The 14,128-nt window shown below is 47.4% G+C and overlaps 7 protein-coding genes across 7 annotated transcripts; 3 read left to right on the top strand and 4 right to left on the bottom strand.

Annotated features, from left to right (window-relative positions):
- Positions 1 to 54: 54 nt before the first annotated feature.
- Positions 55 to 1,303, top strand: TRV_05180 (oxidoreductase, 2OG-Fe(II) oxygenase family, putative; the record flags this gene model as incomplete). The annotated part of the gene is made up of 3 exons (XM_003020683.1): positions 55 to 292; positions 392 to 920; positions 1,048 to 1,303. The coding sequence occupies 3 exons, from the start codon at positions 55 to 57 to the stop codon at positions 1,301 to 1,303; spliced, it is 1,023 nt and encodes a 340-aa protein (XP_003020729.1).
- A 226-nt stretch (positions 1,304 to 1,529) lies between these two features.
- TRV_05181 (uncharacterized protein) lies at positions 1,530 to 3,307 on the bottom strand (the record flags this gene model as incomplete). Its single annotated transcript, XM_003020684.1, has 3 exons — positions 1,530 to 2,334; positions 2,404 to 2,931; positions 2,988 to 3,307. The coding sequence occupies 3 exons, from the start codon at positions 3,305 to 3,307 to the stop codon at positions 1,530 to 1,532; spliced, it is 1,653 nt and encodes a 550-aa protein (XP_003020730.1).
- A 785-nt stretch (positions 3,308 to 4,092) lies between these two features.
- Positions 4,093 to 5,775, top strand: TRV_05182 (uncharacterized protein; the record flags this gene model as incomplete). Its single annotated transcript, XM_003020685.1, has 2 exons — positions 4,093 to 4,337; positions 4,401 to 5,775. The coding sequence occupies 2 exons, from the start codon at positions 4,093 to 4,095 to the stop codon at positions 5,773 to 5,775; spliced, it is 1,620 nt and encodes a 539-aa protein (XP_003020731.1).
- Positions 5,776 to 6,122: 347 nt separating this feature from the next.
- Positions 6,123 to 7,173, bottom strand: TRV_05183 (regulatory protein SUAPRGA1; the record flags this gene model as incomplete). The annotated part of the gene is made up of 4 exons (XM_003020686.1): positions 6,123 to 6,642; positions 6,699 to 6,757; positions 6,809 to 6,924; positions 6,993 to 7,173. 4 exons carry the CDS (start codon positions 7,171 to 7,173, stop codon positions 6,123 to 6,125), a joined length of 876 nt encoding a protein of 291 aa, XP_003020732.1.
- A 480-nt stretch (positions 7,174 to 7,653) lies between these two features.
- On the bottom strand, positions 7,654 to 9,707 carry TRV_05184 (uncharacterized protein; the record flags this gene model as incomplete). The annotated part of the gene is made up of 5 exons (XM_003020687.1): positions 7,654 to 8,482; positions 8,566 to 9,015; positions 9,094 to 9,387; positions 9,457 to 9,545; positions 9,603 to 9,707. 5 exons carry the CDS (start codon positions 9,705 to 9,707, stop codon positions 7,654 to 7,656), a joined length of 1,767 nt encoding a protein of 588 aa, XP_003020733.1.
- Positions 9,708 to 10,336: 629 nt separating this feature from the next.
- Positions 10,337 to 11,012, bottom strand: TRV_05185 (uncharacterized protein; the record flags this gene model as incomplete). Its single annotated transcript, XM_003020688.1, has 3 exons — positions 10,337 to 10,619; positions 10,697 to 10,781; positions 10,844 to 11,012. 3 exons carry the CDS (start codon positions 11,010 to 11,012, stop codon positions 10,337 to 10,339), a joined length of 537 nt encoding a protein of 178 aa, XP_003020734.1.
- Positions 11,013 to 11,820: 808 nt separating this feature from the next.
- Positions 11,821 to 14,118, top strand: TRV_05186 (exonuclease, putative; the record flags this gene model as incomplete). Its single annotated transcript, XM_003020689.1, has 3 exons — positions 11,821 to 11,833; positions 11,888 to 12,035; positions 12,102 to 14,118. The coding sequence occupies 3 exons, from the start codon at positions 11,821 to 11,823 to the stop codon at positions 14,116 to 14,118; spliced, it is 2,178 nt and encodes a 725-aa protein (XP_003020735.1).
- Positions 14,119 to 14,128: the final 10 nt, after the last annotated feature.

A 14,128-nucleotide genomic window follows, 5' to 3' on the forward strand; every position in this document is an offset into this window, starting at 1 on the left:
TGATGAGGTGCTCGTATAAGTAGATATAGGTGTTATTTCCATAATATATACGGCATGTCTTTCGATTCGATTCCGATCCTTGACCTTTCAGCAGCCCGAGATGCTGCGACGAAACCCGGCTTCCTTGATGAGCTACGCCATGCACTACTAGAAGTCGGCTTCCTTTATATCAAGAACACCGGGATCGATGACAAGTTGATAGAAGATGTCATCGCTGAAGGAAAGAAATTTTTTGACCTTCCGATGGAGAAGAAGCTGGAAATGGAGATGAAGAATGCCCCCAGTTTTCTTGGTATGCCCTTCGCTTCTCATAGAGCCAATAGAGCATCCATCATGACCAAGCACCGTTTAAGATGTCCGGAGGATGTACCGAGCTGACCGAGGGCTATAGGATACAGCAGATTGGGTGGTGAGATCACCCGTTTTAAGACCGACTGGAGAGAGCAGATCGATCTCTCTACAAACCACCCTGTCCCTGGCCCTTCTGATCCGCTCTACCATAACCTGCTAGCACCGAATCAATGGCCAGACGAGTCGTCTATCCCCCGTTTCCGTCCTGTGTATGAGGAGTACATGGAGAAGATGGGTGCTATCAGCATGGAGTTCATCTCCCTGGTTGCAGAAGCAATTGGCCTACCAGCTAACGCATTTGATCGATTCTTTGACAAAGACCAGCAACATAAGTTGAAGATAGTCAAGTACCCAGATTTAGAAGAGCTGGGGGTCGATGGCGAGGCTCAGGGTGTTGGTCCGCATAAAGATAGCATGCTCACGAGCTATCTCCTTCAGGCAACGAAGCATCGTGGGCTGCAGGTTCAAAACCACCGAGGCGAATGGATCGATTGCCCCCCAATAGATGGCACTTTGGTTGTAGCAATGGGCCAGGGGCTAGAAGCTATTACCCAAGGAGTTTGTCAGAGGTAAGTATCATAGTGCTTCCATTTCAGCTGTCAAGATATCTTCCCCTTTAACCAGGCCATACTGATGGACATCAAGTACTACCCATCGAGTGCTAAGTCCAGCCCGTGGAACTGGTGCACGATTCAGCGTCCCTTTCTTCCAAGGCGTAAGCTATGACGCCACATTTGAGAGCATGGATGTGCCAGACCAAGTCAAGAAGCTTCGACAGGAAGTGGTTGAGAGGAATGGGATCCGTCAAGACGATATCGAATTCACCTTTTCCAAGGGTCGCTGGGGCCATCTTGGTGAAGCCGCTCTAATGAACCGCATAAAGAGCCATCCAGACGTTGGTGAACGCTTTGTAAGTCTCCGTGATATCTCTTCAATGATCTATCACTTCTAACCATGCCCTTGTAGTATTCTGCACTTCTACAGCAGATCCGGGATGAACAAGCAAGGAACAACCAAATAACAGAAGCGCCGCAGGGGCTGAAAGTTAAAGCGTGATCAATTAATTCAGACTTGTTTTTTTCGATTCAATATTGAATTTTATAATTTAATTAGATAACACCTTGGCTCCATGTATAATTCTTTTTAAATCGTCTAAATACCGATAAAAGGAAACCCACTTACTCCTTCTTTAGTCCAATCTTTCCGATACTCCGCAATCCCCATAGACTCAATGCGACCATCATCACAGCAGCTCCAAAGGAGATCCAATATGTAGCTCTGTATCCCTTGAGCAAGGCTGTTTTTCGGTCTGTGTGGGGGAGCTCATGTTCGACCACAGAGTTAGAGGCCACTGCAGTAATGGCGATGCCAACTGACATGCCAATTTGAGATATAGTGTTGAACACCCCACCAGCTAGCCCATGGGTTTTCGGAGGGAACGCAGAAGTAATCACAAGGTTTGACACTGTGAAAAGTGTATCAGCAGAGACGGGTATTAAAATAGTTGCGAAGAATGTAGCGGTCCAGTAGCTCCATTCCGGACGGGCGATTGCCATAAGTAATGGAGCGATTGAAGACGCAACGGCCGCACAAGTACAGAGAATATCCGCAGAAACTCGCTTTACAAGGAAACCGGTGACAATATTAATGACGAGGCCCGATATAACCATGGGGATATACTTAACGGAGGCCATAAGGGCCGAGTTCCCCTGGAGTTCCTGGAAGTAGAGGGTGGTGAAGAACTGGAAAGAATTGAAAAGTGCCCAGGTAAAGAAGACTGAGATACACACGCAGGTGAAGTTTCGGGCCCGGCGAGGAGCGTTAGTGGTGGACTTAAACAAGTTTGGTGGCACCATGGCGACACGACCAAGTCGTTCTTGACGATGAATCCAGAAGACAAACCCTGCAAGGCAAACTGCCGAGAGAGCCAGGGCCACAGCGTTACCTGGCTTGGCCAACTCACGGATCGACACGCTGATGGTTCTAGAAGTTCTCGTTAGCGGCAAGCCCATGCAAAACCTAAGAGGATCGCGGAATCATGACTCAACGTACGACAAAGCATAAGAGAACAACCCAAGGGATGCACTGATGAGGAGAGTCCCAACCCAGTCAATCTCAGTTGTTAATCTCTTCCAGGTTACCGGGACTACTTTCCGGGGGTCTGCAGGAATTTGCCAGAAGGCGACAATAAGGACTAGGACGTTGACACCTGCAACGATGTAATATCCGTATCTCCATCCAATGCTTGCAATCAGAACACCTCCAAGGACTATACCAAGCGAGAATCCGACGGGCTGCGCCGCACCCAAGCATGCAAAGGCGATATTCCTTCGTCCGCCTGGCGCGAAGGCAGCAGTGATAATGCTCACGGCACTAGGGAGGCACAGAGACATGGCGATTCCGGACATAGCGCGGAACATAATGAGTTGAATACCAGTCTTAACAAGGCCACATCCAAGGGTAAAGGCAGAGAGGATACCACATCCCGCAAGGTAGATCGGTCGGCTGCCAATCACATCCGCAAGGGATCCGGAGAGAAGAAGCGTGCAACCACAGGTCAATCCATAAACAGAGGCTGGCCTGAAAGAATATCAATAAGAATCCAGGTATCCTCTACAGGCAAGGAGGTAACGTACCATAGAAGTAAGCTGTCCCCAAGTCCAATATCAGCTGCAATGACTGGCAGTCCCACAGTAAGTATACCAGTCAGTACGGAGTTCATCAGTACCATGCTCGACGCTGAAGCAATAATAACCGCGGCTTTTGTCCTCGAAACAGGTGGGACAGAAAAGGTACTGGCAACCTCCTCGTCACTGCTATCATCTGGGTCTCGATGTACACCATGACTGGTAACGTTCTCCGCACTGCTCCCTATGGCCTCTAACACCAGCTGTGAAGACTTGGGGGTAGCGTGGACCCGGGCTGGAGATGCCAATTCTATGGACGTCACAGACATACTGACCGGACGGACCAATGGCTCGTGGGACTGGTTCCCTTGCTAAGAAATAATTATACGCAGCAGATTTTGTATAATAAAGACGAGAAGAGAAATGCTAAATCCTAGAGAAAAGTCCTTGGAAATTGGTATGTATCCTGTGCTGTTCGGCCAAAATATGTGGAGGCCGTCAATAAGTAAAACAAAAGGCTACTTATTGGCGGGAGCTCCAGACAGTATAAGGAAATGCGAGGGAGCAAAGGCCCGACGCTAGGAACAAAAATGCCGGGCCTAGAGTTGGCACGGCTCTGTTTTTCCCGATCCCCGGCTGCCAAAAGGCGTTGATGGCGACTCCACTGTTGGATTCTCTGAGCAAATTATATAGGCGATTCAGGTATCAAGCATGGCAAAGGGCTTTATTTCGGGTCCCAGCTCCGAACGACTCATCACAAATTCATATAACTATGAGGCCAGGGGCAAACACTGACCCCCGTTCTTTATACTATCTGGCCCTTGATGCCGGTTGATATAACTAATGCGCGGCGTTAAAGGAGAAAAAAAGAAAACGATGGAAGGAAGTTGAAAGAAGTTTTTTTCTTTTCTTTTTTTAGATATTTAGGGTTTTTAGCCGGTCACGTGAAAAGTATGATGTAATCTAGAAGCCCTAAGCCCTAGCTAGATAGTTACGCGCTGTAGACGCGTCGCGCGCGTGTAGCTTAATTAGCTGGGCTTCGACTAATATCAACGAACGTCCATGCAAGAGAACAGAGGATAAACGGCCGTTGACAGCTTGAAAAGACTCAGACATGGAGGGAAAAGACGATGAAGTGCTGCCGGATGCTCCCCCGTCAGACGATATCCCAAAGACCGAAAATAAAAATGCAGTCACCAAGGATAACAAGGAGGAGAAAGACGCCGAAGTCAATAGCCCGAAGGAAGAGGAAGATACATCGGTGAAGAAGAGTTTCAAACTAGAGAACATATTTGACGATGATGATGACGATGACGATGACGAGGAGTTCCCAGACTCAGATGCTATTCAAATACCAGAGTAAGAGAGAGCGCTTTGAAATACCAATGGCTGATATCAAACGACTTACTCTGTTGATAACAGTAAGCCCGCACCTTCACTAGCTCAAACCGACCCGGAGTTTATGTCCGCCTTTTATCAACGCCTGTTCCCATTCAAGTACCTCTTTCAATGGCTTAATCACGGGGTGAAACCGTCGACGGACTTTGGTAATCGAGAGTTTGCCTTTACACTTCCAAACGATGCTTATCTACGGTACCAATCGTTTCAGACTGCAGATGCGTACGTTTACACCTTTTTGCCGCAAAGTGGTTTTAAGCTGATTTCCTTTCATAGCCTTCACAAAGACGTTATGCGATTAAATCCTTCCCGTTTTGAAATCGGTCCTGTTTATAGCACAAACCCACGAGATCGCAAAACCCTACGGAAACCGGGCGCCTTCAAGCCTATTTCAAAAGAGCTTGTCTTTGATATTGACTTGACTGATTACGATGATATAAGAACATGTTGTAGTAAAGCCAATATCTGTCTCAAATGCTGGGCGTTTGTTACAATGTCCATCAAAGTGATCGACGCAGCCCTACGAGAAGATTTTGGGTTCCAACACATTTTATGGGTGTACTCTGGTCGAAGAGGAGCCCACGCATGGGTCTGTGATAAAAGGGCACGAAATCTTCCAGATGACAGACGAAGAGCCATCGCCGAATACCTGGAAGTTGTCCGCGGCGGCAGTCAGAGCGGAAAACGTGTCAACCTGAGACGGCCGCTACATCCACATATTACTCGAAGCCTTGACACCCTACGAGAATATTTCGCTTCTACCGTCCTAGTAGACCAGGACCCATTCAGCAGGCCGGACCAAGCCGCTCGACTGATCGAATTGCTTCCTGACAAAACACTAAGGGCAGCATTACAGAAGAAATGGGATTCCGCGCCCGGGCGATCGAGCAGCAGCAAATGGGCTGATATTGACACTGTTGCAAAAGCAAATTCCCGCGGTCTCGATACAAAAGCGCTACTAGAAGCAAAGCAAGACATCGTTTTGGAATATACATACCCTCGACTTGATGCTGAAGTCAGTAAGAAACTGATCCATTTGCTTAAGAGTCCGTTTGTTGTCCACCCAGGAACCGGAAGGGTATGTGTGCCAATTGATATCAGAAAGGTGGACGATTTCAATCCTCTAGATACACCCACTCTATTCCAACTGCTGGATGAAATCAATTCTTGGAACCCATCACAGGCCAACCAGCGGGATCAAATGCCTGGATCTGATAGTGGCAGTGGTCACGATGAAACTGACACTGCTGCCAAGCCGAGGAGAATTCAGGATTATGAGAAAACCAGCCTGAAGCCATATATTGATTATTTCCGCTCGTTTGTTGCAAAGCTAAACAGTGACGAACGGCCAGCTAAGAGAGAACGAACCGACGATGACCGGAACGCTATGGAGTTTTAATTTTTGCACTAATGATCTCGAATATGATTGAATTACTACCCTTAAATATTGATGAATAAAATCCGCACGTATCAATAATGTAATTATGCTTCCTAGAATTACGGGAATAGAATTGCTTTGAGAATCATAATACAGGAGTTGATATTGCATTATTTAGTTATATGTTACAGGTGAATTTGTTTTTCAATATCTCAGCTCCAGCCTCCTCAACTCCAGCAGTCCCATGCCTACCAACCTGAAGAACGAAGAATGTGGAGAATATTACATTTTAAGGCGGGGAAATCAAGACTTAGTTGTTTCCAACGAAGCCCTTGAGGTCTGCGACGAAATGTTAGCATAAGATACCATTAAAGAGGGATAATAGTAAGAGGTAAAAGAAACATACTTCCAAGCCAGCGAACGTATTCCCTCTGCTCCTTGAAGTCAATGTAGTCAGGAACGAAGGAAGCAAGAGCGGTATCGATACCTCGCTCATCAAGGTAGCGCTCGATGAGGGTCTGGAGCTCCTCGTCCAAGTTGCCGAATGGTGGGCCGGCATACAAGCTCTGGCGCTCCCATTCCTTATCGGGAGTCTCAGCGGTAGCGAGCTCAGCCTTAGAGAAGTAGGAAACGTTTTCAATCTGGATCAAGCCATCACGGGCAACAGCATCAACGTGCATGGCACCCTTGCCTGGTTTCTCAATGGTAACGTCGACGCGGGCAAGGTAGCCGGGTTCCAAGGGCTGCTCATCAATGTTCTCCTCGGGAGAAGCGTCTTTGTTGGAGCGGGATTGGTCCATCTCGAGCTCGTCTTGAAGGGCACTGTCGGCGAAATCTTCTTCAGGGTTGATGTTCTGGAGGTCGGCAATTGTGAAAGAGACGCGGATGCTATAGACATAGTTAGTATTTGTGGTGTATATTAGAGTGTTCGGTGCTCGGCATACTTTTCATCACCAAACTTCCGGGTCAAGACGACCTCTTCTTCTCCGGCCTTGTCGATGATCTAATCTCCTGTCAGTGCCAGTTCTATAGCAAATAAATTATGAGTATTCACCTCAAATGGGCCATTGTCAAGGAAATACTTGACAGACTCAGGGAGCTCCTCGGTTTCTCCGCTCTCAGTCTCCAGGGCAAGCTCTTCCTGGAACTTGGCTGCAAGCTCGACATCGACTATTGCACCAGTTAGCAGGCCAACACTCGATCCTAAAGGATTATAAAGAAGAACAGATTCATCTCACCTTGGCCAGCAGCCTCAAATCTAGGTCTTGAGGTAGAGAAGGCAGCGTATGAAGGGCGAGACATGAGCTTCCATGTTGGCTGGAAGAAAGCAGATCGCTGCAAAGGTCTCGCAGCAGACGTGGCGATGGATCTGGAGAGGGTTCGAGGAACCGATCGGGTCAATGAGCGTATCGAGAACATTGTGATAGTGGTGTATGGAGTGACTGGCACAGGACAGCGATTGATTGTTCTGTTGGATGGTAGTTGATGTTTTGGCGATGTTTAGATTCTCCAGCAAAAAAGACGTGAAGTTTTTTGCTTGAAACTTAAAGACGAATGATTGGTCAAAGCACATGTTGCAAAAGTGACGGGTCCCCCATCATCCCGAAGCCAAGGTTAAGGAGAAATAGGTATACTTAGGTACGAACTCCAAAGTATTGCGATACCAATTCAATTCAATTCCAGAACTTGATGCTGCTTCCATGGACGAAGCTACAATCGCGGCATATTCTCATGGGATATATCGATGGCGAAATATTAAAGGATATTCGAACATAGGGAGAGTACCCCCTGATAACTACACAGACTGATATAACTAAATAGTGAGAGAAATAATATGAATACTTTTAATGAATACAAACGTATTTCAGCCCATCTAGTGAGTGCGGCTGCTGTTGATGTTCAGGCAGCCTTTGCACTCTTTTTGCGCTCACCATTTTTATGGTGATGGTGGTGATGATGGTGCTTATGGCCGTCCTTCTTAGCAGGGCCCAAATAATCACTAATGTAATGCTTTGGCTTCGTCTCCTCCATATCCTCCTCGTCCTCGTCTTCTCCCTCGATTTCAAAGGGAGGCCAGTCTTCCCAGCCATCTTCCCACATAGTTCCCAGTAATTCTGCTTTCTCATCTCTAGACAACTCTTTGTTCCCCATGACACGCTCCCACCTAGCCATCTCCTTGTCATCGAGCAGACAATTGTCTAGGAGAGCAGTGATCTTCTCTGTATCGATTCCTTCACCGATGAACACCAGCTCCTGTCTTCTGTCACCCCAATCGCCTTTGAAGTCGTTTTCAATTGATTTGCGGACATCTTCATCCTCTGGCCATGCATCGCTGGGCACTTCGGCAAACCACGGACCACCGCAGCTTACTGTTAACATGCCCCCTGCCTGGCTCCATTCTCCAAACTGGAGGGGACGAGTTGCGAGCCAGAAAAATCCCTTGGAGCGTAGAACAGGCCCAAAGACGTGTGAACGTTTGTTTGCAAGTATTACTGCAGGATCAGGTTGTTCAAACCCACTCACACCCTGTTTCTCTGTATCTTCATCCCCCTCATCCCCCTCCTCCTCGTCCAAATCCATTTTGTCATCTTCGTTACCTTCATTGTCTTCATCCTCATCTCCTCCTTCGCTATGTTGGAGAAGGATGAATTTATCATGGAGAAGAGCAAAAAGGTGACGAGGGTGAAAGGGCCTCCTTGCAGTATATACAAAATTGTTGATACCGTACCTATGTATCGGTATGTCAGCACCCATAACGCAGTTTACAATTAAAGGCAAAAGGGGTGAAATATAAAGTGAGGGAAAACATACTCCAGGGTCTCGGGTTTCGGAGCCATTCTCTGCCCGTTACCAGTATTCATAATTGTCATTTCGTGCAGGCTTCGTAGCCACCCTGATCCTGAGGCTGCCTTGAGAAAATTGAACCTTTTAGTGTCAATTATTTCTCGCACATCAACTTTTGAGTAGCTAGCCTCCAAGACTTTAGCCTCAGGATTCAACAAGTTCACAAGCTGCTTAATCCGACGACGGGTATCTTCATTAACAGTCTCTATCTTGTTGATGATCACCACGTCGGCAAACTCGATCTGATCTACCATGAGGTCAGAGATGGTACGTTCATCTTCCGGCACAATCTCCTTTGCACCATAGCGATCAGAAAGGAACTCGGTGGTATCAAAATTTGACAACAGATTGAACGCATCGATCACCGTCACGGTAGTATCAAGGCTTGCTAAGGTGTGAAGGCCTCCCAACTCCGCGCTGCATTTGTAGGGCATAACAAGTCAACGAATAGTCTAGCTATAGAAAAAGACCAGGTAAGGAGTAAGACACACGTACATTTCGGCAAGAATCTTTTTGCTATCTTCATCGGCATCCGCGATTTGATCCTCGGCTTCAAGCATCGCAGCGCTGAATTCTGCGGTGAAAGTCTCCGCAACCTGCATAGGTTCACTAATGCCTGTGCTCTCGATAACGACATATTCAACCTCGTTCTGTTTGGTCAAGTTTGCCAGTTCCGAGAGTAAGTCTCCACGGAGAGTGCAGCAGATACAGCCATTCTGCAGCTGGATCAGTTTCTCCTTCGTCTGGGATACTTTGTGATGTGTTATGAGAGCAGCATCAATATTGAGCCTAGGGAGAGATCAAAGCATTAGCATTGCGGTAACGTAGAATCCATGCGGGAATGCTTGGAGAACTCACTTGCTCATATCATTGACAATGACTGCAATCCTAAGGCCATGGTCCGGCGACTTGAGAATGTGCTCGAGTAGTGTAGTCTTTCCACTGCCCTGTATCACCGTAGTTAGACCAGATTCACAGACTTCTTATGCAGGGTCAATACTCACCAAAAACCCAGAAAGCAGCGTAACTGGTAGGCGTCGAGTCTCTTGCTTCCCAATGACTGCAGGTAGACTACAGGAAGGGCCGTTCGCCTCTGAATTGATGCCCATTTTTGATCTCTAGCCGTTTCACCTCTATAACGAATGTCCAAAGCTGAAGAGAAAACAGGTATCACAATGAAGAATTTTTTTTCCCTCAAGGGGAGCATACTGGCAGCGCCCTTCTAGTCTTTATATCGCCCTCGGGGTACTCATAACTCCCCTCGAGCACGCGAGGGACACCCTTCCCTGTACCTAATCCCTGTTCCATGCCGCGGGATGTCTCCTAGGGACATAGTAATGGACAACGCATGATAGGACAGTTCGTCTTGCCCCGTGAAAAAGGGAGCTTTGTCTTTTCTCTCAGGGTCCTTGCCGGGCCAGCTCCATACATAGAAGACAAGCTGACTAAGCGGTGCATTTGATATTTTTGTACGGAGCATGAAGCGATAGAGACTTGATATGTCGAAAATTCGCAATTGACAGGCTATGTTTATATTTTATGCAATAGAGGACTCCAGTCGTGATGGGTATTCCGTGTCATCCATAAAAAGAGTATAAGTAGTTGTTTTTTAGCCGCACTGATAGGCGTTTGTATATGTGGCGTGCCACCTGGAGCGACGTCATAAAGTCATTATTTCATGTCCAAAGATCAAGGATATACAGAGTATGGTATCATTGTGGAAATTCCGTAGATAAGATCATGACAGCCCCTTGGGCGGGAACAGTGACGGCCGTTTATCTCCGGCCTTACTGAGTCTGACGAATTTGAGGTTGCTCATTGCAGACCAATCCTCATTCCAATTGCGCAGTCGACGCAAACTGTCCTCGCATTCTAGGTCTGGCATCCAAAAGCCGGTCTGATATTCCTTTTCTTCAGCTTCGATTTTCTCTGTCAAGACTTCCTGGCGCTTGCTTGGAGGTCTGCCTTTCCGTCGAGCTTCCTGCTCTTCCTGTAGCTCTGGCTTGAGTCGGTCTAGGTATCTACACACAGTTGGTTAGTATAATCACACTCTATATAGCGCCAGAGTTCAATTCTGCCAGTGGGAGAAGTAACGTACTGCCGGAGTAAGCTGACAGCACCTTCTGACGTTAGGGGCGCCTCTAGGTCTTTTGTATGATCTCTAAAGAAAGCTACTCTATCAACTACACGCAAGTCAGCATGTGAGCACCCAGTATAATAATGTGCATCGCACGTACAAACTCACCGTATATCTGTCTTCCCTTCATTGTTGTCGCTGCTGCTCGAGCTAGCTTCTCCTCCCTCCCACCAGCTCGTCGCAAGCGAACTGCATCTCTGCTTTTCTCATGTAGAGAGTCTAGCTTCCCCTTCTTCTTGGAGAGCTTCTTGGTGATTTTATTCAGATTCTTTGTCATTTTTCTGCCTGCTCCAAGCTGCGTTTCTTCCAGTCTTTGGCTCCTCAAATTTTATGTCCTTTTTTTTTATTTTTTATTTTTTATTTTTTTTTCACTTTTTATCAAGATAACGGCAAAATAAGGCGGTGTCCCTTGCTGAGTCATAGTCACGTGTAAACTATAAATTAACTTCAACCTTTCAACTTTCGAACTTTCAAAGATCAGACGAAAAGACGAAGCAAAAAAAAAAAAAAGGAACGGCGATACTGCATATTAAATGTATTTACTAGTATGAAGTATTGAGATGACTGACATACTGTCCTTTGACATGGACGTATGTGTTAGATGTTTGGATATTTACTGTTGTATACTCCGTACGCCCCATATTAAAACATCTCTGATAGAGTACGGAGTACATTCGTAAAACTCCCACCCGCGCAATTTTATAAACAAACAAGAGAAACTACTCCGTACAGCGCTGTATACACGATAACAACCGTTTCCGCGTCCTCTCTGCCTTGAAACAAGTCAATACTCGGTTTCAATAGTTCCAATATCAATTTCTTTTGTTGATGGCGATAACAAGAGGTCGAGCGCCTTCCACGTGACCATCTTGGAAACCGCGTCTTCCAGCGCGTCGAAGTTGCTTTGCAAGCAAAGAACGAGAAAGACTTGACCTTCATTGTTTCCCTTGGACGCTGCGAGGTGCTCTGTTTACCCCCTCGGCTTGAGTGCTATCCATGGATCATTGCCGTACAAGCTTTACCAGTTCCTGACTGAGCTGGACCAGAGTTGGGATCTGGGGGGGTTGTAAGTTGTGACGGTCATCATGGGCATTTCGGGTATGTTAAGAGGTAACACCTCCTTGGAGATACAGCTACTAACCATACTTGCAGGGCTCCACGGGCTGTTGAAGTCGATCCAGAAGCCTTGCAATATAAAGAAGTTCGCGGGTCAGACTCTCGGGGTCGATGCATATGGGTGGTTACATAGAGGGACAATTGCGTGTGCATACGAACTGGTACTCGGCAAGCCTACCACAAAGTACGCTCAAACTTTTTACAAATATACAACCCCCAAATAAGGCTAGGTGCTGACCTGTAGGCGTAGATATGTTGATTTTGCCATAGGTCGCATACGGATGCTTCAGCACTATGGAGTTACCCCATATATCGTGTTTGATGGGGGGATGCTGCCTAGCAAAGAGGCTACGGAAGCGTCTAGGGCAGCCAGGCGAGAAGAGAGCAAGAAATTAGGTGAAGAACACATGCGAAGAGGCAGGACTACTGAGGCATATCAAGAATTCCAAAAGGCTGTTGACGTGACACCCTACATGGCCCGCGTCTTGATTGAAGAACTGAAGAAGCACAAGATCAAATATCTCGTGGCGCCGTATGAAGCAGATCCCCAATTGGTATACCTGGAGAAACAGGGAATCATCAATGGAATCATCTCAGAGGACTCCGATATGCTTGTCTTCGGTGCCAAGCGGCTTCTGTCTAAACTCGACAAGAATGGCGACTGTATAGAGATCAACAGGGGAGACTTTACTGCTTGCCGAGATATAAGTATGATAGGCTGGACTGATGAGAACTTTCGTCATATGTGCATTCTTAGCGGCTGTGACTATCTCACTAACATCCCTAAAATGGGACTGAAGACTGCATACCGGAGTATCAGGAAGCACAAGACAGTGGATCGAGTTGTCAGGATGGTCCAATTCGAGGGATCAAATCGTGTGCCTCCAGGATATCTCGAGAACTTCAAACGAGCGGAACTCACTTTTCTGCACCAACGAGTGTTCTGCCCCATTGCAAAGACCTTGGTTATGCTTAACCCACTGCCGGACGGCGGGAATGGAGAGGATATGCCCTACATCGGTACTCTTCTAGAGCCCCATGTAGCCATTGGGATTGCATGTGGTGACCTTGATCCAATTACCAAGGAACCCATTGAGCTCAAACGGTCGTACCCAGAGCGAGAGAGACTGGTCCGAACTGGACGACAATCTATCACCTTATCGGATGAGAAGAAACCCGTCCGAGAGATACAGGAGTTCTTCACACCAAAGCGCATTCCGCTTTCTGAGCTAGATCCAAACTCAATGACCCCTTCATCTGGACCAAATCGGCCATTGATGGGTCGAAATGGTGGCCGATACTCCCTAGCTGCAAACCGGGTATCGACTCCTCCCAGTGTCACCAGAAGTGCGGCCTCGATACCAAACACTCCAACTGATCGTGCCCGGCGCGCAGAAGCGTTCCTTAGATCTGCCTCCGAACTGCCGCCGCCTCAAGTTCAGAAGAGACAGCGTCTCTGTTCGGATGCTAGTGAAGAGAATATCACGGGAGCTATGACTGAAGTGAGTCCCTTCTTTGCCGGCTCCGGACAATCACCTTTGTCTCGCAAGGACACAACAAGCAAAAAGCGGAAGAGCAGCAAGCTCCATGTTTTTTCCGATCAGGAAGCTGCCCTGTCTCCCAGTCAAGGCGTAGCTAAAGAGATTGTCGCCGCCCCCAGTTCCACACAGGCTTCATCATCGAGCCGGCCTCTTCCTCCGACTTTCCACGCCGAATCTACCCCCATCACCAACTTGCAAGACAGTTCAACCAAATCATCTAAGAGAGACTCGCTCGTGGCATCTGCTTCAGCCAATAGTCAGACTGTAGACGCTGATTCCGACCCAGCACTATTCGAGAGTGTACTGAACTACAACATAGAGCGCCATAACCTGAATCTACGAGAGAAATATGCATTCAAGCCTTCGGGTCAGAGCGAACCTTCCAATAGTTCACCCGGGAAATCCTTGAAGCGAACTCTCTCCTCTCAGCTGCGAGCAACGCCATTGCAACGGCTGAAGCAAAATGCCCTTTCACGGTCAAAGTCCATGACCTGTCTTCAGCCACCAAAGCCCACTGATGATAAACCTAACGATGCAACTGAATCGCCCAAAATCACTGCTACACAGACTGCAGCCACGCTTCCTGCATTGAAGAACTCCATCTCTCAGGGTGGAAGCGAGGATATGATCATACCAAACAGCGACAATTCAGTCGAGGAAGATGACGACAGCCAGGGCGCCGCCTACTCCTTCGACTTCTCCCAATATGCATTCAAAAAGGCGTAAAGCGACTTAG

This window comes from Trichophyton verrucosum (assembly GCF_000151505.1).
Source record: "Trichophyton verrucosum HKI 0517 chromosome Unknown contig00392_1.f1.exp, whole genome shotgun sequence".
NCBI classification, from domain to species: domain Eukaryota; kingdom Fungi; phylum Ascomycota; class Eurotiomycetes; order Onygenales; family Arthrodermataceae; genus Trichophyton; species Trichophyton verrucosum.